Below are 20,595 nucleotides of genomic sequence, written 5' to 3'. Positions count from 1 at the left end.
CCCAACCCAAACCATTCTCTCATTTTATGATATCCCTTGCGTTAGGTGACAACAGCTATCTGGGTGGGTTGGCACCTTCCCAGTGCACATGGTATTTATATAAAAGATCTTTAAAGGTCCCTCCCAACCCAAACCATCCTGCGATTCTGTGATTCTAATTTCTAGCAGAACATCGAAGATATTATGCATTTTCAGTAAATGCTTTTATTGATCACGGGGATGCTTGTCTTCTGTAGCATCAAGATCAACACAATATATAACATTTAAATGGTTCTGGGTGTGCACAGAGCCAACCAACCCCTTTCCTGACGTTCACAGAAACTGAAGTTTAAAACACCCCAGTTTAAGCAGCTCCTGCACATCCACACGACTCGGCTCGCCCCAGCCAGGCAGCGGGCGAGCCGGGAGCAAACCCTTCCCCAAACCCCGGCGCGGAAGGCGCTGAGTCAGCAGGGACAGAACGCAGGCTGGATCCTGGCCGACAGCCCCGGCGGAGCCTTCGCCCACGCCTCGGCCAAACCCCGGCTCCGGGCTGGCTATATATAGCCCTCCCGACCCGGCTCTGCGCTGGACCTTCTTAACCCTTTGCTGATCCCACGCTACCCGTGTTCTTCTACAGTTTTTCCCCCAGACCCAGCCTGGAAGCTGTTCATTCTTTGTATCTCTGTGCCTGTTCCATCCGACTCGCTTGTTTTAACGAAGCTGGGCCCTGTAATTAAAGTCTATAAGCTATCTGCACCGTGTCCAGTAGGTTACCAGGCCTTGCATTAAAGGCTAGAAATGTTTTCCCCAATTTTAGCCATCATAAACACCAGAGGAACATTTCCAATCAACACGCTGCTTAACGTTACGTCAGGAGAAAGATGTGCTGTAAAAATTATTAATAAACCATCCCACCTGCGGGCTGCTGTTCACTCTCCATCTCCTGGTTTTTCCCCCCAGAATCTCTTTCACCAGCTTCCCCAGAGACTTTGGGTTTTGCAGCTTCCTCTGTGCGCTCCAAGGGTCTCTCTGGGCATTCCCTGGGCACTGGCTGCAAGGCATCTGATTTTCCACGTCCCCTCTGGAAGCTACGGACGGTTCCTTACCTTTTGACTTTGAGAGCGCAGCCATTTCTTCTTCTGGACTCGTATCTCCTAGAATTTCCATTTCTTCTGGTCCTGCGACAGCCACAATATCCTCCTCTTCTGGTCCTGCACCGGCAGCATTTTCTTCTTCTGGTCCTGCAACAGCAACGATGTCTTCATCGTCTTCACCCTCGTCCAGATTTTTCCCTGGGAAAGTGTTTTCTTCTTCCTCATCTTCCTCTCCAACTTCATCTACTGTAACAAAGTTTAGATCTTCCTTCATACGATTGTAATCGGCCAGAAAATCATCTTCATCTTCGTTAACTTCGTCCAAAGTCACTAGAGGGTTATCTTCGTTGTCCTCTGGGAGCTCATCCACCGTCACCAACGCGCTGGGATCATCGGGCACCTGAGAGGAACCGAACTCTCTGGCATCCTCCACAGCCTCCTTCTCCTCCTCCTTGACACTCAAGCCCGTCGGCTCGTTGAGGGGCAGCTCTTCTACGACCCCGATTTCATCCACCGTTACCAAGGGTTCGGCTTTCAAATCCTGCTCCTCAAAAACTGACCTGGGGACATCTTTCTGCGAAGCCAGCTCCTCCTGCTCAGACAGCTCGTCCAGAGTGACAAGGGACTGCGGGTCCTTCACCGCTTCTGACATCAGTTCCTCCTCTTCAGTCACCTCATCCACCACCACCAGGCCCTGCGGGTCACTGAGCGCTTCTAGGTTGGCGACTCCCATCAGCTGGGCGGTCACGTCCTCCTCCTCACCGATCTCGTCCAAGGTGACAAAAGAGAGCTCGCTCTCGGCGATGCACGCCACGGAGCTCTTCTCCTTCCTTCTCTTGGAACCAGGCTCCGAAGAGGAGGGGCTTTTAGCGCCTTCTTTTCTCTTTCCCCTCAGCGGATTTCGCCGTGTTTTAACAGGAGACTTGATCTCCTCGACGACCTCATCCACAGTCACAAATTCATCCAGGTTAAATGGGAACAGCTCTTCATCCTAGGAAGTGTGAAAACGTGAATGTACCAAAGCTCACCGTCTGCCCAGTGCCCCCCCCCCCCCCATCCGCAGGGCGCTAACGGAGAGCATCCGCACGCCGAAGCGGGCGCAAGGGGAGAAAAAAGCAGCGACTTTTCAGGCCTTCAGTCTCACGTGGAAGAGTTTTCATTCTCAGGGCTTAAGTAAGCAGGTTTAATTCAGCAACCCAAAGCATTTCTCAAAAACACAGCGGGGGAACAGACAAAATTTACGTCTATCGGAAGCGCTGGGCCGATGCCCTGAACGCTCCTGCGTGTTTCTGCGCTCGCTCGCAGGAAGGCTACCAAAACCCCAACATCTCCAGAGCATCCTTTTCGCTCCGAGGGTGATGGAGCCCTGGCCCAGGCTGCCCAGGGAGGCTGTGGAGTCTCCTTCTCTGGAGATATTCCAGACCTGCCTGGACGTGGTGCTGTGCAGCCTGCTCTGGGTGGCCCTGCTTGGGCAGGGGGCTGGGGCTGGGGGACCCCAGAGGTCCCTGCCAACCCCACCGTGCTGGGATTCGGGGATCCTCGCAGCAGACCTTTCAGGCCAAGGCGAGATGAACTTTCCTGCTGCAGAGTCAGACTGCAGCTCAGGTGCACGCTCAGAGCAGTCCTCTGGAAGAAAAAGCGATCTGAAATTCAGAGGCTACGTGTCCTTTCGTCCCTTTCTTTTTTAGAAAGCTAACAAATAGCAGGAATAACGTGGGCTTCTCCAGCCCCAATCTGATGCAGAAACCTGAGGAATATTTAATGCCAGGTGGGCACAGAGAAGAAGAAAGGAAGCAACTGGTTACTTTTCAGCTGAAATCAAACATTCCTGTACTCATTCTTCCAGGAAAGGGAGAACACAGATTTTGGATCTTCTCAGCTGCATAACTGGAGAACCAAGCAGTCAGAAGTCCCTGACATTACAAAACCCTTTCTCACAGGGTGCAGGATTTCCTCTTGGGGATGAACAAACACATCTGGAGCCCCAGCTGTGAAAGCCTTCTCTATTGCCATCCCCACCGCCAACTCCACAAACACACCGCGCCGGTGACGCGAGCAGTTTATGCAGATTAAGATTAATAAAAGGATTCCGGTCTCCAACTTTACCTCAGAAACCCCTTCTCCATGGGGACCCACCGCTTACCTGGCAGATCTTTGATTTGATCCTGTAACACTACTTCTACAAGCTCATCAATATGGACTTTTCTTACCTTCTTTCTGCTTTTCTTTCCCTAAGCCCCAACTATCTGAGAGAGGGAGAGGGTATCTCTTTTCGCCTCCCTGTAAAAAGCAGACTCTTCAGCAGCTGAGCCTACAGGCTCCCAAGCTCTTGGCTGCACCCAAAACCTACAGAATCACAGAATCCCAGCATGGCAGGGGTTGGAAGGGACCTCTGGGGTCACCCAGTCCAACCCCCTGCCCAAGCAGGGTCACCCACAGCAGGCTGCACAGCACCGTGGCCAGGCGGGTCTTGAAGATCTCCAGAGAAGGAGACTCCACAGCCTCCCTGGGCAGCCTGGGCCAGGGCTCCGTCACCCTCAGAGGGAAGAAGTTCTTCCTCATCTTCAGACAGAACTTCCTGTGCCTCAGTTTGTGCCCGTTGCCCCTTGTCCTGTCACTGGGCACCACTGGAAAGAGCTTGGCCCCATCCTCCTGACACCCACCCTGCAGATATTTGTAGGCAGCCCCCGCTCTGCGGAACCCCCCGGAAATCTCTTCACCCCGAAGAGGTACCGTGGGCGGGGACGTTCCGCCTACCTCCTGGTGTACAGAACCATTTAGAAAGAGCCAGCTGACTTCAGCCTTCCCCTCCTCCTCCCAGGTGTGGTGATGAACCAAGAGCTCAGGGGGGCAAGTGGAGACCCAGCGAATTAATTCTCTCTCTCAAACAAATGACATCCAAGACCAAACCCCCCCTCCTCTCACCACGCACTTCCTGAGTGAAGTTTCTCTCCCAGATGACGTGACTTCACAGCTTTACACCCGCAGTCTAACAACTGGTAATATAAAAAATTCCCTAGGGGAGGACGCTGAAGATTCTTAGCACACACACATGTGTTTTCAAAACTACCTGACTTTTTTATTTCTCACTTCCAGCTCGATCCTCACCTCCTTCGCACTGCCGCCAGCGTCACTTTTTGAAGTTTTCGCGTTGCCACCAACAGGAGCCTGCAAAATCAGACAGAAGTTCACATGAAACCAACTGACTCAACCAGCCCGTCTGCAAGAGAAAAAACACTAAAAAAACCAAAAATCATCTATTTTATCCCTTAATGAACTTTTTAAAGTTGTCCAGACTGCTGCTCCTGTCCACGTGCTCGGCAAACGCCGAACCACGCAACCGCGGGCGGCAGCGCCCAGGCACAGAGTCCGTGGCAGCACCTCGCTGAGCGGCCTCGTCTCAGAGCCTCTGCAGGACCAGACAAAGCAGACACCAGCTCACAGACGGACAGAAAGCGTACGAATTCCCGTTCAGAACCACTCCAAGCACATGAAGTGACGATGTTCAACCATTAAGACTCGCTTTCCTGCCATTTTTTCCCCCGAGGAGCGCTTTCAAACCAGTTAGGCACCCGCGTCGCGCACACTGCGTCTAAAGGCAGGTGGTCGCCCGCCATCTCGCCGTTCCACCTCGTCTGCTGGCCCACCCCAGCTGGGGGGTCTACAGAAACGGGAAGGGGAACGTCATCGGCTCGTCCCGCACGCAACAGCCGAGAGAAGCGCGGAGTTAAGTTACCGACCGGGCACGCTGAGCCGGCCTTCCTGCCCTCCTCACCTTATCGCTGCCGGGGTCTTTCTTCACGCTGAGGGATCTACTCTCTCCCTCTTGAGACTGTTTTGAACTAGCCCTAGATTCCACTCGTGAGTCCTTCTCTTGCTGGGACGGATTCCTCCCACTGCCTCCCCTTCCATCCACAGCAGAAGCTCTGCTCACTCTGCACTTGCCGCTGCCGTCTCCCAGGCTGGGCTGGCCGCTGCCAGGTCGCAGATGATCCTCGTCTTTTGGCGCCGTCTTCTTCTCCACCGCTGCTTGGCCGCGGGCCTCGGGTTTGGAGGGAGCTTTCTGCTCCCCTGCTTTACACAGGGCAGGCTCAACTCTCTGTGCCAGAGCCCTTGACTTTGCTATATCCGGAAGGGACACCACCGCCTTTAAAATGATTTTACCAACCGAGGAAAGTTCGGCGACAGATAAAGAGGAGCCCAACGCGACTGCTCTGCAGGTTTCATCAGGTTTTGCTGGTCCCGGTCCTTTAGCTTGGTGTGTTTTGATCAAACCTCCCTCGTCGTTCTCACTGACAGCATTCGCAGCGCTTCCCACAGCAGCCTCAACGCCGGCCACAAATTTTTCAAGTTTCTTCTCTGTCTCCGCCCCAGTCTTGACCGTAAGCTTTTCGGAGTCCTCCTCCGCAGCTCCTCCAGCTCTGAGCGCAGACTCTGCTGTTTTCATCTCTCCAGCTGCGTCCAGCTTCCTCTCCACGGCTGCCCCAGCGCTGAGGGCAGGTTTCACCTCCGTTACCTGAGTCACAGGCATCTCACGCTCGGTTTTCACAGCGTCAGAAACCAGGTTCTGTTCGGGAGCACCCACCTCCGCGTGCGTGACGACGGGCGACGCCGTCTCCACCGCAGCCGCATCGGCATTGGGGGGCTCCGCCGCGGGGACGGCCCCCGCCGATGGCTTCACAGCGCGGTCCGACGGCGCGGCGTCAGCCGGACCCACCGCGGGCAGCTCTGCGGGCGCGTCAACGGCAGGAGCAGGCAACTCTTCATCTTCATCTTCCTCTTTAGTGTCCTCCTCTGATGTAGAGACAACAGCGGGTTCAAGCAGCTGTGGCTCAGCGTTCTCTTCAGCTGCCTCCTCCTTCTCCAGCGGCAGGACCTCTTCTGGCTTGGCTTCAGGGGGTTCGGTATCAGCGGATCTGACAGGTGCCACAGCAGCTTCCACTCCGGCACCCACCCTCTGCGCCGACGGTTCTGCCGCTCTCGCAGCGGGCTCCCTTGCAGCTCTTTCGAGATGGGGCTCAGGGGGCTCTGTCCGTACTGCTGACATCTCCGCTGTGACATTCGAGGTGGAAATGGGTCCTTTCTTTGCCACGCTGGGCTCTACTGGAGGATGAGCAGCTGCTGTTTGCACCACTCCTGATCCCTCTGGGTATTTTTTCAAGCCAGAGCTAAATGCATTTAAAAGAAACAGAAGAGATCAAACTATGTTGAGCATTCTACAGACACCAGTAACCTCTCGACGCAAACAGTGCGGGATTTCAGGAACCTGATGGGGTTCAACCAAGGCAAGGGCAGGGTCCTGCCCCTGGGGAGGGACAACCCCAGGCACCAGGACAGGCTGGGGCGGCCCTGCTGGAGAGCAGCTCTGCGGAGAGGGACTGGGAGTGCTGGGGGACGACAGGGTGACCATGAGCCAGCAGCGTGCCCTGGTTGCCAAGAAGGCCAATAGGATCCTGGGGTGCATGAGGAGCAGTGTGGGCAGCAGGGCGAAGGAGGTTCTCCTCCCCCTCTACTCTGCCCCAGTGAGGCCCCATCTGCAGTGCTGGGTCCAGTGCTGGGCTCCCCAGTTCAAGAAGGGTGAGGAGCTACTGGAGAGAGTCCAGCGCAGGGCTGCGAGGATGAGGAGGGGACTGGGGCATCTCTGCTGCGAGGAGAGGCTGAGGGAGCTGGGCTTGTTCAGCCTGGAGAAGAGAAGGCTGCGAGGGGACCTTCGAAATGCCCCTAAATATCTGCAGGGGGGGGGTCAGGAGGACGGGGCCAGACTCTTCCCAGTGGTGCCCAGCGACAGGACAAGGGGCAACGGGCACAAACTGAAGCAGAGGAAGCTCCAGCTGAAGATGAGGAAGAACTTCTTCCCTCTGAGGGTGCCGGAGCCCTGGCCCAGGCTGCCCAGGGAGGCTGTGGAGTCTCCTTCTCTGGAGATATTCCAGACCCGCCTGGACGTGGTGCTGTGCCCCCTGCTCTGGGTGACCCTGCTTGGGCAGGGGGCTGGGCTGGGGGACCCCAGAGGGCCCTGCTAACCCCACCATGCTGGGATTCTGGTCCCCTCATCTTGCTACTCCTTCCCTGCCAGAAACATGCGACAAGGTCTTCCCGTGTCTAACAACACTGAAGATATTTTCTGCTTCTTATCAAGGGTCACGCAGAAGAACGCCTGGTCAGGTCTCACAAGGAGGAGACCGTTGCCTCCGACAAGGAGCACGCGTGTACTGCTGTTTGTAGGGGAAAATGTCCATTTTCCCTCCCGGTCCCCAGCAGGACGCTGGGCAGGAGCTGGGATCCCTGCAAGAGCTGGTGCTCTGATTAACTACCACGGCGAGCTCAAGGCCGCCCGCCCGCCGTCAGAGCTACCCTGCGAGTCAGGGACAGCTCAGACACCAGACGCTGCGGCCCGAGGAGAGGTTTGGTGGCACCAGGAATGCCTGGCTTCCCTCTGGAAAGAGCCAGGTTTGGGCAACGCAGTAACATCCGTGACAGCGTAACGGCAGCACTCGAAATGGAAGTTTGGGACCGTCCTCACACAGTTATGTTTTGATGGTAAAATTTATCCAGAAATACGGATTTGAATCACAGAAGGTGTTTTGAGTCATATTTGTTAACAAGAACTCTTATAATAATCTATCCATTTACTAAAAAAAAACATCATCAAGACTCTAAACCCAACAAATAGTCACTCCACAATGAGAAATTTTACCACAAGCAACGTCAATGAAACAATTTTAAATGGAACACCCCAAGGCCACCGTTCCCCATTTCTAGGTTGTGGTGTGAACACAGCACCTAAACGTTTGTTTCCATCAATTCAGGGCCCTGGACCACAGCATGAAGTTCATGTTATGAAGTTAAACGAGGAAGTTTTGGTTTATTTTTAGCATTTGGGAACAGAGCCAGGTGCTCTGACAGAGGAAAGCGCTGTAGGACGAAAGCAGGCAATCGCTTCATGGTTAAACACAAGGAAAAACTGGCTTACCAACATGTACATCCAAACACACTTCCCAGGACCTGCAGTGAAATCCTGGTCAAATGAGTAAAACAATAGTAACAAAACTACACAGAAAACAGGATTTCACCCCATTCGTGCCCGTTCTGACTTCAAAGCCACCACGAGCAGGACAGCGGCAGGCGACAGGGCCCGCGCACGCAGGCCTGCAAGGAGCGGCAGCGGGGACCCGCGGAGGGATCCCGCTGGGGGCCTTTTCACCCCGAGGCGGCTCAGCACCCCGCTCCGTGGTGGGGATGCGCTCCGTGAACACTTCAGACACGTCACATAAAGCCTTCTCCACGCCCAAGCCATACCTTCCTTTGCTTGGCTCCTCCGTCTGCGCTTCTTTTTTCACCACCTCGGCCTGAAAGGCAAAGGTCAGGGTTCAGCATCTGCAGCTTTCAGAAGCACCAGCCCAGAATTTGCATAACCCAGCTAATTAATACCACCACGAACCCAAAATTAGGCAGGTATCTCCCCGGACAGATGAAATGACAGTAACCTGTTCCCCACGGAACACATGTTCCATGAGCTGACCAAGCAAGCGCAGGGCAGCGTGAGGGATGGCATTAAGGCTGGCAGGCAGAAGGTGCAGCACGTCACCAACGGCCACGTTCCTCCCCTCCTCAGAGCTGCCCTGGCTTCGGAGCAGCCTCAGCCTTCGGTCTGCGCTGTCTTGGGGCAAGAGAGGTGGCTACGGGCACCTTCTCCCAGACCCAGCTCCTTTGCCGTGCTGGAGAGGAGGCCAGCGGCTGCGGAGCGCAGGGGGGATGCAGCCTGACAGGCGAGTGCTGCACCAAAACCAGCGTCACCCCGTTCCTGCAGACACACCGTGTCCCCAGCCGGGCAGCCCGGCACACGGATGGGAGCATCTCTGCTGCGAGGAGAGGCTGAGGGAGCTGGGCTTGTTCAGCCTGGAGAAGAGAAGGCTGAGAGGGGACCTTCGAAATGCCTCTAAATATCTGCAGGGGGGGTGTCAGGAGGACGAGGCCAGACTCTTCCCAGTGGTGCCCAGCGACAGGACAAGGGGCACCGGGCACAAACTGGAGCAGAGGAAGCTCCAGCTGAAGATGAGGAAGAACTTCTTCCCTCTGAGGGTGACGGAGCCCTGGCCCAGGCTGCCCAGGGAGGCTGTGGAGTCTCCTTCTCTGGAGATATTCCAGCCCCCCCTGGCCACGGTGCTGTGCCCCCTGCTCTGGGTGACCCTGCTTGGGCAGGGGGCTGGGCTGGGGGACCCCAGAGGGCCCTGCCAACCCCCACCATGCTGGTATTCTGGGACTCTGTAATTCCTTGGCACGAGCACTTTCAGGAATCACAGAATCACAGAATAGCAGGGGTTGGCAGGGCCCTCTGGGGTCCCCCAGCCCAGCCCCCTGCCCAAGCAGGGTCACCCAGAGCAGGGGGCACAGCACCGCGGCCAGGCGGGGCTGGAATATCTCCAGAGAAGGAGACTCCACAGCCTCCCTGGGCAGCCTGGGCCAGGGCTCCGGCACCCTCAGAGGGAAAACAACATTTTGCTCATTTTTCCATGCTAAGGGACCTTACTACTTACATTTGCTAGACTTGAGAAAAAAGCTTGTAAGCCTGAAGATTGGGCTATTTCCTTCAGCTACAAAGTCTCATAAAGGATATTACACTTAAATGCATCTGACATCAAACACAATTATAATTTATGTTCTTCAAAATGATCTGAAGTTCACTGTACGAACTGGAATACAAAATGAAGTGGCTCAGAAGAGGAGCGTATTTTGTCCTACACAGAGAGAGTCAGCAATGGGGAGAACCTCCCGACAACAGGGAAGAGGAGAGCGAGCAGAGCTCCTGGAAGGCCTAATCCAGGTCCTCGCAGTGGCAGAGGAGCGGAGAGGCCCCCGAGCAGGCACGTGGACTGGATCTCAGCTCTCTGCTCTTCACCAGCAGCGGCTCCCAGCCAGCTCCAGAGGTCCCCAGGGACGCACGCCAGCCCACCACGCTCATCTCCTAGGGACGCAGCGCGCAGGAGGGAAGCTCAGCTGGTTCTCTGAATCAACACATCATTAAAAAGCATTTTTGGGGGTTATTATATCGACTTTGGCTAGCAGCAGCTTGAACGGGCAGCCAATATCTGCAGGGTGGGTGTCAGGAGGATGGGGCCAAGCTCTTTCCAGTGGTGCCCAGCGACAGGACAAGGGGCAATGGGCACAAACTGGAGCAGAGGAAGCTCCAGCTGAAGATGAGGAAGAACTTCTTCCCTCTGAGGGTGACGGAGCACTGGAACAGGCTGCCCAGGGAGGTTGTGGAGTCTCCTTCTCTGGAGATATTCCAGCCCCGCCTGGACAAGATCCTGTGCAGCCTGCTCTGGGTGACCCTGCTTGGGCAGGAGGGTTGGACTAGATGACCCCCAGAGTTCCCTTCCAACCCCTACCATTCTGTGATTCTGTGATTCTGTGACCGAGCCCCGGACGGCGGCCCGGCACGGGGCGGGCAGAGCTGGCACGCCGATGGCCGAACCTCTGCGACCACCAACCCGTCTCACCCAGCCCAGGCACTGGGAACCGCCGCTTTACTGGGAAAGGGGCCCTGCTAGGCTGCCCAGAGAGACCCCCACGTGCCCAAATCACATCTTGTCGCGTGTTGCTGCAGGTCCCAAGCCTCTACAGATGCTGCTCAACCACCATCGCAAGAGAGCCCTACCAGAAATGTCGTTGAAAACACGAACCCCAAACACCACAGAGCTGCCCTGCAGACTTGATAAGCCAGGATGCTTTCCCACGGAGCAGCAGGACCTGCCAATGCAACAGCAACCAGACCGTGACACACGCCAACGGTCAGTGCGCAGCCAAAGGAAAACCGAAAGGCCTTGGGACGCTCGGTGACACCGACAGCTCCGTCAGCTCCGTGAGCTGAGCTACACCTCTGGATGAGTTTTTCCCCCTCCCTGTTGAAGTAACAGACCGATGCCCTTGTTATTTTTAGGCACTTAAATTTTTTCTAGTGCTGAATAAAAGTGAAGGGAAGGGACTAAGGCGCCCTGCCTCTCCAAGCACACCCTTACGTTGGAATGGCATCCCAAAGGCACGCCACTGAAAAGGAGCAGCACCAGACAGGGGACGAGAACTCAAAGAACACAGAATCACAGAATAGTAGAGGTTGGAAGGGACCTCTGGGGGTCATCTAGTCCAACCCCCCTGCTGAAGCAGGGTCACCTACAGCAGGCTGCACAGGACCTTGTCCTGGCAGGTCTGGAATATCTCCAGAGAAGGAGACTCCACAACCTCCCTGGGCAGCCTGGGCCAGAATTCATATAAGTAATCACTTAAAAAAACCAAAACACAACAAAATGAAGCCACAAAAAAACCCACCAAAACAAAAAACCCTATAGACATTTAGGTCCCAATCTTGACACCACGTCTGGATTGACGTTCTCCACCTTGGAAGCCAGAACGCTCTTGGCACGCAGCTAACGTTCGCATTTCTTGGCTGTATCTACCCAATGCAACAGGCACCAAGCTCCCACAGAATCACAGAATCACAGAATGGTAGGGGTTGGAAGGGACCTCTGGGGGTCATCTAGTCCAACCCTCCTGCCCAAGCAGGGTCACCCAGAGCAGGCTGCACAGGACCTTGTCCAGGCGGGGCTGGAATATCTCCAGAGAAGGAGACTCCACAGCCTCCCTGGGCAGCCTGTTCCAGAATTCATATAAGTAATCACTTAAAAAAACCAAAACAGAACAAAATGAAGCCACAAAAAAACCCACCGAAACAAAAAACCCTATAGACATTTAGGTCCCAATCTTGACACCACGTCTGGATTGACGTTCTCCACCTTGGAAGCCAGAACGCTCTTGGCACGCAGCTAACATTCGCATTTCTTGCCTGTATCTACCCAATGCAACAGGCACCAAGCTCCCACAGAATCACAGAATCACAGAATGGTAGGGGTTGGAAGGGACCTCTGGGGGTCATCTAGTCCAAGCCTCCTGCCTCTCTGGGGTTCAGCCACTGTCCCTCGGCAGATCACCAGAGTGAAACAGGGAGCTGCTCCCTCCTGCAAGTCATTTCCCTCCTCAGAGAGAAGCTGGAAGCAGCTGCGGGCGCGGAGACCGATGCTGACGTGGCAACTGTGTCTGGAATGGAGAGGACTAAAGCAGATGAGCTGCTAACGATGAATCAAACTAGATCAGAAAAAAACTCGACTAACTTCAATCATCAATCCTCTTCTAGATAGTACTAAAGAGTTGCCTTCCTCCTCTCTTCCTTTGTCCTTTCATCAGGAAATCCTCTCCTCAGTGGAAAGGGATCCCACACGTGTTTGTAAGACAGAGGCAGAGACAAAAGGCAGACGAAGAGCGACAGGCGCGACAGCCCCGAACGCAGGCGAGCTGCTCCCCGCTGCTGCCCCGGCCTCACTCTGCTGCACAGCACCCGCCAACGGCGAGGGCAACACCGGCAGCGGCACCGCCAGCCGCTCTCCACGGAAAGGCAGCTCTGCGCCGCAGAAATCACGCCTTCTCGCAAAGGAAAAATCTCACCTCGGCGGCCTCTCCAGCGGGGGACAAGGTGCAGGTCAAGGTACGCTCGCCCATGCTGTAGGGATACTGCTGCAGGAAGCTGTGCATCGACCGGGCCGCCTTGGGGCTGTCCAGCTGCAGGATGGCCTGGCAGGGAAAGGAGCACAAGCTTCCAAGAACTGTTACTTCACCTTACTTCCCTGCCGCGGAACGAGCTGGTACAGCACGGGGCATCTCGTAGTCCTGAAGGGTTTCAGCATCTTTATAAATATCTGCAGGGGGGGGGTCAGGAGGACGGGGCCAGACTCTTCCCAGTGGTGCCCAGCGACAGGACAAGGGGCACCGGGCACAAACTGGAGCAGAGGAAGCTCCAGCTGAAGATGAGGAAGAACTTCTTCCCTCTGAGGGTGACGGAGCCCTGGCCCAGGCTGCCCAGGGAGGCTGTGGAGTCTCCTTCTCTGGAGATATTCCAGCCCCCCTGGCCGCGGTGCTGTGCCCCCTGCTCTGGGTGACCCTGCTTGGGCAGGGGGCTGGGCTGGGGGACCCCCGAGGGCCCTGCCAACCCCACCATGCTGGGATTCTGCGATCTTCATTTTAAATTAGCTACAAGCAGCATTTTTTTATCAAATCCTATGTTCTTGCCTAAGGAGAGCAGCAGACTCTTCTTTCTGAGAGGCTGAGGAAAGAGATCCCTCCTGTCTGGAATGATCTTCAGAACTAACTAAGGAACTACATCACAAAACAGGGGAGCCTGGATCTTCCCTCCCCACAGGTGTCCAACCTTCTGGCTACAGAAGAGTATCATTCTTTCCTTAAAAGCATCTTCACTTGTTTCAAGCTTTATTAGCAGCCAGACACTTTAAATAGCTCGTAGTAACGGGAGTACAATTCCATCTTAATTGTCAGGATATACATATACACACAGTGATTTCAATCTAGTTGATGAAATAAAAATTCAATGTTAAGTGCAAAAGCAGCAACATTAACGTCTCAAAATTTAAGAACCTGAAAATCCAGTTACCACGTTTTTGAAGTGTCCCAAAACAAAAAGTAATTTCAGCCACTCTGACCTTTTCACTTCTCGTATCAAAATACATTTTTCCCCAAGTTTCCTGCAAAATGGGAACTCGTCTTCCTCCCACCTACACCTCTCACGTCTAAGGCTCATCATTTTTCCAGCCTCCTGGGCAGCTTTGCTTCCAGCGCTCACCAAGCCGCTCTGCATCGTTCAGGCGAGGCAGCAGCTGGAATTTTGCTCGGCTGGGTCTGTCTCCTTGCCCACTGCCCCAGCAGGCCAGACCAACTATTTTGTGTTGAGGATGAGTGGGGAAGAGTCAGACACTTGGACTGCTCGCTAGCAGAACGTTCTTGGTACTGAGAGATGAAAAACCTACCTCTCAACTCCCCCCCCACACCCCCAGGGACTTTGCACCATAGAAAAATAAAAATACTGACCTTGTTTTTATTCTTCAGCACAACGTAATGATCTACTTTCCCAAACCGAAGGCCCACACAAACCACTTCAAGTTCTCGGTACCCGTCATCGGGCAGGTTCCCCAGATGCACAAACTGATGATGGACGGTTTCAGTATTCACCTAAAGAAAAGTGATGACAAAACCTCCTTGAACATCGTAACATACTTTATTAGCAACTACTGAACTAGGCTAGCAGAGCCCCACAGAAAGCTTCTGCATCACTCGGGTGTCATCAGAAAAGAGCACTCACACACGTCCAACCTTCACAGTTTCACATCCACGTCAGATTTTCCAGTTCTCTGTGCAGCGTATCAGAAGAACCAGTTACACTTCCCAGTAAAGAACAGCAAAACTTACAGGGATCAGTTGAGCGCCTTGTCTTAACATGTAATTTTATTTTAACTAACTAGGAAAAATCTCTTTAAAGAACACTGCAAAATATAGCTGAAGTTTAAATAAAATTAGCTGTCTTGAAAACCAGACACCATCTAGTCAGGTTATAAATCGGTCGAGGCACAGACACCTCTCCCACAGACTCCAGCCCCAGTTTTCAAGTTGAAGTTTGGTTTACTCGATCAGTTTGCAGAACACAAACATCCTCGGTCAAGCATCGTTTCTTGTATTTCTCCATGTTCCACCAGAGTAATCTCCCCCACGACGGGGAGAGGCTGCCAGAGAGAGCAGTCGGTGCCTTCTGACCAGGAAGGATTCGGGCGCGGAAGGCGCGAGCGGGCTGACGACGGCCGACGGAGAGCCACCAGCAGAACCCAACGGAGCCCTGGCACCTACTACCATGGGCAGGCCCGCAGGGAAGGGCCCTGGGACACAAAGTCCAAAGGTACCAGCAGCCTTCTGAACTCTTCAACAAGGCTGAAAGACTTGAAAGCTGGGCGTCTTGTAGAAACACAACTCTCACTCCCAACCAGCCAGAGGTTTTTGCCCCCCTCTCCGGGCCCGGGATGTTTTTCTTCCATTATTCCAGGAGCAGAAAAGGAATCTCCCACCCCAGGCAGAGCAGCGGCGTAAGCAGGCGACAGCAGCAGGGTGCTGGCAGCAAGTGCTCTGTGTTTCACAGAATCACAGAATCACAGAATGGTAGGGGTTGGAAGGGACCTCTGTGGGTCATCTAGTCCAACCCCCCTGCCGAAGCAGGGTCACCCAGAGCAGGGGGCACAGCACCTTGTCCAGGTGGGGCTGGAATATCTCCAGAGAAGGAGACTCCACAGCCTCCCTGGGCAGCCTGGGCCAGGGCTCCGGCACCCTCAGAGGGAAGAAGTTCTTCCTCGGGTTCAGCTGGAGCTTCCTCTGCTTCAGTTTGTGCCCATTGCCCCTTGTCCTGTCGCTGGGCACCACTGGGAAGAGTCTGGCCCCGTCCTCCTGACCCCCCCCCGCAGATATTTAGAGGCATTTCTAAGGTCCCCTCGCAGCCTTCTCTTCTCCAGGCTGAACAAGCCCAGTTCCCTCAGCCTCTCCTCGTAGGAGAGATGCTCCAGGCCCCTCCTCATCCTCGCAGCCCTGCGCTGGACTCTCTCCAGTAGCTCCTCATCTTTCTTGAACTGGGGAGCCCAGCACTGGACCCAGCACTGCAGATGGGGCCTCCCCAGGGCAGAGCAGAGGGGCAGGAGAACCTCCCTCGCCCTGCTGCCCACACTCCTCCTCATGCACCCCAGGGTCCCCTTGGCCTTCTGGGCACCCAGGGCACGCTGCTGGCTCAGGGTCACCCTGTCGTCCCCCAGCACTCCCAGTCCCTCTCCGCAGAGCTGCTCTCCAGCAGGTCCGCCCCAGCCTGTCCTGGTGCCTGGGGTTGTTCCTCCCCAGGGGCAGGACCCTGCCCTTGCCCTGGTTGAACCCCATCAGGTTCCTCTCTGCCCAGCTCTCCAGCCTGCCCAGGCCAGCAGCTGGCTGTCAGAACGGGAAAAAACCACACCAGGAGGAGAGGGTCTCCAAGGGCTCCTGTTCAATGTTTCATTCCTCGCACTTCACGCATCACGGAGCTGAGTGAACTCATTCTACTCCCTGCTCCTTCGCCCACGAAAACACATATAAACAGCTCTTTGAGGAGAAAGCTCAGATAACACTGCAATTAGCTAATATGTTGGCACGCAGGGTACTAATGCCAATTTAAAGTAATGTACTTTGATAGCATGTGGAGGAAAAGTCACATTGCCAGCAACTTACCTTAGGGTCAGAATCTTTAATGATAGCAGTAAAGATTGCTTCCTTTAAGGGAGGGGAAAAAGAAAAAAAGACATTGTAAGATTTGAAGTGTAAAATGCAGCTTCGCCAGTGGCAGCTGACTGGCAGTCACTGACTCCTAACAACTTCTTAGTTTCTGCTTTACCAATAAAGTCAACAGCATCAGCGCTTCTGAAATTTGTGGTGTTCTTCTACCAGACCACCAGGACCCAAAAAGACATTTAACACAATCAGTCTTCAACAGGACGAGCCATCAGAACACGTAAAACATAATAAAAGTCAGCTCAAATACAGGGTCCTGCTCTGCACTGAAACGCTATCGCCTGTCCCAGAATTTTAATAAACTTCATTACTTACTTCATCTTTTACAGTCTTGTACTGAGGCACCATGTTGATGCAGAGCTGATTGCCATCCAGTGATATCGGAAAGCAGGTGTAAAATTTCACCATGGAATCTGCAGATTTTCTATTTATTTCGAGATACGCCTTTGAAAACCAACAGAAATGGAAAATAAAAATGTAACTCATGCGAAGCAGCTCCCATCGATGCTTGCAGCGTTACATCACCATATTTGTGTTTTGTTAAAAACACACTCGCTGCTTCTCGAGGCAGAAACACCCGTGAAGCCCCCGTGGAATACCTTCTGGTGAGAGGACACAATCAGCACGTCCCTCAGGCCTCCGAACGGCTTGGCCAGGTTGGACACTTCCTCGGCGGAGTAGCCTTTCTCAGGCAAGTTGGAGACGAGAACCACGCACAGATCATCAAGGTCCTGCAGGCAAAGGAAAGTACACGTTCCTGGTGTTTCTCCAGCTCCACATTCCAGCTGCTGCATTACTGAAGAGGGCATTTCCTTCTACCACGCAAACCCACCGTGAAAGGTAACGAAGCTCTTGCTCAGAAGCAGGCTATCCTACACACAATTACCCCCAAACCTTTCGGCCTTTTTAGGATTTAGCAGCAGAGCATCCTAAACAATATTTTTAAACTTTTTCTCTAATTCTGTTATCTGATCGCCTTCACTGCTGCTTCACTGGATGTATCCACACCCACCCCCAGGCCCATCCTGCACACACCAGAAGCTCAGACCAAACCCACGTCCCTTTCACTCAACCCACGACATGCCCACCCGTCAAACACTGCATCCCACGACGCGACACGGACGGAGCCAAAAGGAGTTTTGGTGTCAGGAACAAACTCTGAGGGGCAGGGAAGCCAGAGTGAAATGGTAGAAGTCCACCAAATCATAACCAGCAAGGAGAAAATCAACGGGTCGGCGTTCCTTGCAAGACACGAGCGGGCAGGGGACTCCGATCGCCCACCAGCGCTTGGGGACCGGCACCAGCCCAGCCCTCACAGCCCCCCGGAGCCCAGCACCCCCAGACCCACCTTGCCAGCTGCCTCTGCCGCCTCTTCGCTCTTCGCAGTCGCTGTCGTCGCTTCTGAAAAAAAGGGGTGGGGGTCAGTAGCTCAGCAGCTTTCTTTGAATATCAGAGAGCTGGAAGAACTTCTTGCTTTACATTTTATCCCCACTGCCACTGTGAAAAATGGAACATTAATTCAGGTAACTCACAGTGACAAATGACACTGGGGAGACACATACAGCATCATGCAAATGTTTCCAGAACGGGTTTAAGTAGGGATAAAAAAAAAAATTAAAATCCCTTAAATAACATGCAAACACTCTGCTGACATTAAGGCCTTATGGGCTGAATAATCACAACCACAAGACCTTCTTGTGGGCACACAGGGACTGTGTGGGTGCCTGGCACGCACCCACACAATCTTTCTTTCTTTTTCTTCCTTCTTCCTGGGACAAGTCCACAGTGCTACGTGACAGGCTCAGCAAAACACAGGCCAAGGGCAGTCACAGAGGACAGGCAAGCGTGGCTACAGGAGAACCACCTCTCCTGTAAGAGGTCTGTATCTACCTCCAACAGGTTCAGCAACGATGACCTTGCTGCATCTCTACTGCTGCAAGCACCCTAACTGAGAATGAATCTGTGCTTATGCTACGTTTAACCCAGAGTCAGAGAAAACACGGGGAAAACAGCATCTCCTGAACCCGCTCCAGCAGGCAACGTGAAGCCATGAGATGACCAGAATTCGTGGTGGAGCTGCACACAGCAAGCCTGAACCCTTCTGCTCAACGAGCTGCAAATAAAAGTCCCCAGGTCGCAGTGAAAAGGTCTGGCTAAAAATAGTAGGTCCGCTGAAGGATGTAAATCTGGGGTGGTTTCAGCCACTTCAGCCACCACCAGGAGCTGCTGCTCTACACTTCACTCAGTGAATCTATTCGAATAGGTTTTCTTTTCTGATGCCCTGTGTTATTTTCATTTCCTGGCCTCAAAAGCTTTCTCACTAAGTTCACAACTCTTTAGGAGAGAAACCAGAAAAACCCTGTCAAGCCTGCAGTTTGCCTTGATGAATTCAAGCTTCATTAAACTCACCCAAGTCCAACACCTCCGCCTGAGGCATCTGTGCAAGTTGCTCTGAAAAAAAAATAATAAAGAAATTCCAGAAGACATCACAAAGTTAAACTTCACATAACTGAGGACGAGCAAAGTCACTTGAAGATGGCGTGAGCGTACCAGAAGTCCCTGGCGCAGGCGCAGGGCTCGTCTCCCCTCTGGGCTGAGCCTCCACGGGCTCTGTCGCGCCGTCCCCTTCCGTAACGTCCTTCGGGTCCGACAGCGCAGCTGCCCCGACCTCTGTCTCAGCTTCCACGGAGCTCTGCAGGTCTTCCTCGATCGGTTTTGCTGGCAGGTAACAGCAGAAAAAAGCATTCTTCATTTCAGTGGATTAAACTCATCAGTTTGTGAAACAAGAACCAACCACACCGTAATTTTCTGCCAGATACTCAGAGCCTTCCTGCCACGTAAATTCCCGCTCCTCATTACAAAACGCACGCACAGGCAAAGCTCCTTCCTGCTCTGTGAAACACCCGTGTGGCTGCGGTTCTGCGGCAGGGCTCGCTCCCCAGACCCCCCTCCCCTGCCCGGCTCCCTGCTCCACTCGACCCCCAGACAGCCCCTGCCCGGCGCCGCGTCCGCCAAGCCCGGCGCACGCAGGGAGCTCGGCGACCCAGCCACCCACCAGGCTGGCACGTCCAGCAAAGGGTGCGCAAAGCTCCGAGTCAGGGACCTCTGGGGGTCCCCCAGCCCAGCCCCCTGCCCAAGCAGGGTCACCCAGAGCAGGGGGCACAGCACCGCGGCCAGGGGGGCTGGAATATCTCCAGAGAAGGAGACTCCACAGCCTCCCTGGGCAGCCTGGGCCAGGGCTCCGGCACCCTCAGAGGGAAGAAGTTCTTCCTCATCTTCAGCTGGAGCTTCCTCGGCTCCAGTTTGTGCCCGTTGCCCCTTGTCCTGTCACTGGGCACCACTGGAGAGAGTCTGGCCCCGTCCTCCTGACCCCCCCCCTGCAGATATTTAGAGGCATTTCGAAGGTCCCCTCTCAGCCTTCTCTTCTCCAGGCTGAACAAGCCCAGCTCCCTCAGCCTCTCCTCGCAGCAGAGATGCTCCAGTCCCCTCCTCATCCTCGCAGCCCTGTGCTGGACTCTCTCCAGTAGCTCCTCATCTTTCTTGAACTGGGGAGCCCAGCACTGGACCCAGCACTGCAGCTGGGGCCTCCCCAGGGCAGCGCAGAGGGGGAGCAGAACCTCCCTCACCTGCTGGTCGCTACCTCGGATCTCTCTTCTGGGGAGCAGGGGGAGGGGGACAGAACAGCCCCTGCCTGCGCGTTCCGAGGAAGGAGCACAAGTTCTCCTGTGCCTTACCCGCAGTGTTTGAAGCCTTCTTGATTTTGCCATCGCCCATCACTGTCGATTTCTTAGTCTTTTCTTTTTTACCTGTGTAAAATAGCCAAACCCAAGCCCGTCAGTAGAAATACCTCTGTCTTACGTTTGTGGAGTATAAAAATACATACAAAAAGGGTTCAATCTGCAAAACTCAACAGATATGACGAAAAAATCCTAAGATCTAAAGCATAAGTTAATTCCAACAAACTACTGAACAGAAGCCACGAAGCAGAGCATCTTCTGTGAATTTGTTTTGGGTTCTGGAGAGAAAACCTCGCTCCCACACAAGCCCACGTGTTGTCCTTCTCCAAAAGGCCCGCATGCAGCTCACGGCTGCCGTCTGCGCGGCGGCTCTGGAGCGCACGGCTACCCCAGTCCTCCTTCCGTCCCGGGACCCGGAGCCAGAAGCGGCCACGCTGACGGAGGAACCGAGCCCACTGCATCTTTAAAAAGCACAGCTTCCCACCAAAAGAAAGTCCGGTCCCTAACTTTGCTCAGAAAAAATTTCTCAGGAAAGGCAGTAAAATAAGCAACAAAAAAAATGATGTGGCTGTCGTTTCCAATGTCTTAATTCCAAA

The 20,595-nt window shown here is 54.1% G+C and overlaps 1 protein-coding gene across 2 annotated transcripts in view; it reads right to left on the bottom strand.

Moving 5' to 3' along the window:
- Positions 1–20,595, bottom strand: part of ZNF638 (zinc finger protein 638) — a 73,500-nt gene that overhangs the window by 4,507 nt on the left and 48,398 nt on the right. Inside the window, exons 11-23 of one of the 2 annotated variants that reach the window (XM_075420216.1) lie at positions 19,997–20,068; positions 18,813–18,980; positions 18,672–18,713; positions 17,611–17,663; positions 16,862–16,993; positions 16,578–16,706; positions 16,203–16,244; positions 14,004–14,144; positions 12,570–12,695; positions 8,373–8,422; positions 4,852–6,244; positions 4,185–4,244; positions 1,089–2,067 (exon numbers count right to left, since the gene is read on the bottom strand). In XM_075420216.1, the coding sequence (XP_075276331.1) occupies positions 1,089–2,067; positions 4,185–4,244; positions 4,852–6,244; positions 8,373–8,422; positions 12,570–12,695; positions 14,004–14,144; positions 16,203–16,244; positions 16,578–16,706; positions 16,862–16,993; positions 17,611–17,663; positions 18,672–18,713; positions 18,813–18,980; positions 19,997–20,068 (3,387 nt within the window). The remainder of the gene's footprint in view (positions 1–1,088; positions 2,068–4,184; positions 4,245–4,851; positions 6,245–8,372; positions 8,423–12,569; positions 12,696–14,003; positions 14,145–16,202; positions 16,245–16,577; positions 16,707–16,861; positions 16,994–17,610; positions 17,664–18,671; positions 18,714–18,812; positions 18,981–19,996; positions 20,069–20,595) is intronic. The other variant, XM_075420218.1, reaches the window with a different exon arrangement.

The sequence above is a fragment of the Opisthocomus hoazin genome, chromosome 5 (assembly GCF_030867145.1).
Source record: "Opisthocomus hoazin isolate bOpiHoa1 chromosome 5, bOpiHoa1.hap1, whole genome shotgun sequence".
NCBI lineage: Eukaryota > Metazoa > Chordata > Aves > Opisthocomiformes > Opisthocomidae > Opisthocomus > Opisthocomus hoazin.
This window is presented reverse-complemented; position numbering and strand designations above follow the sequence as displayed.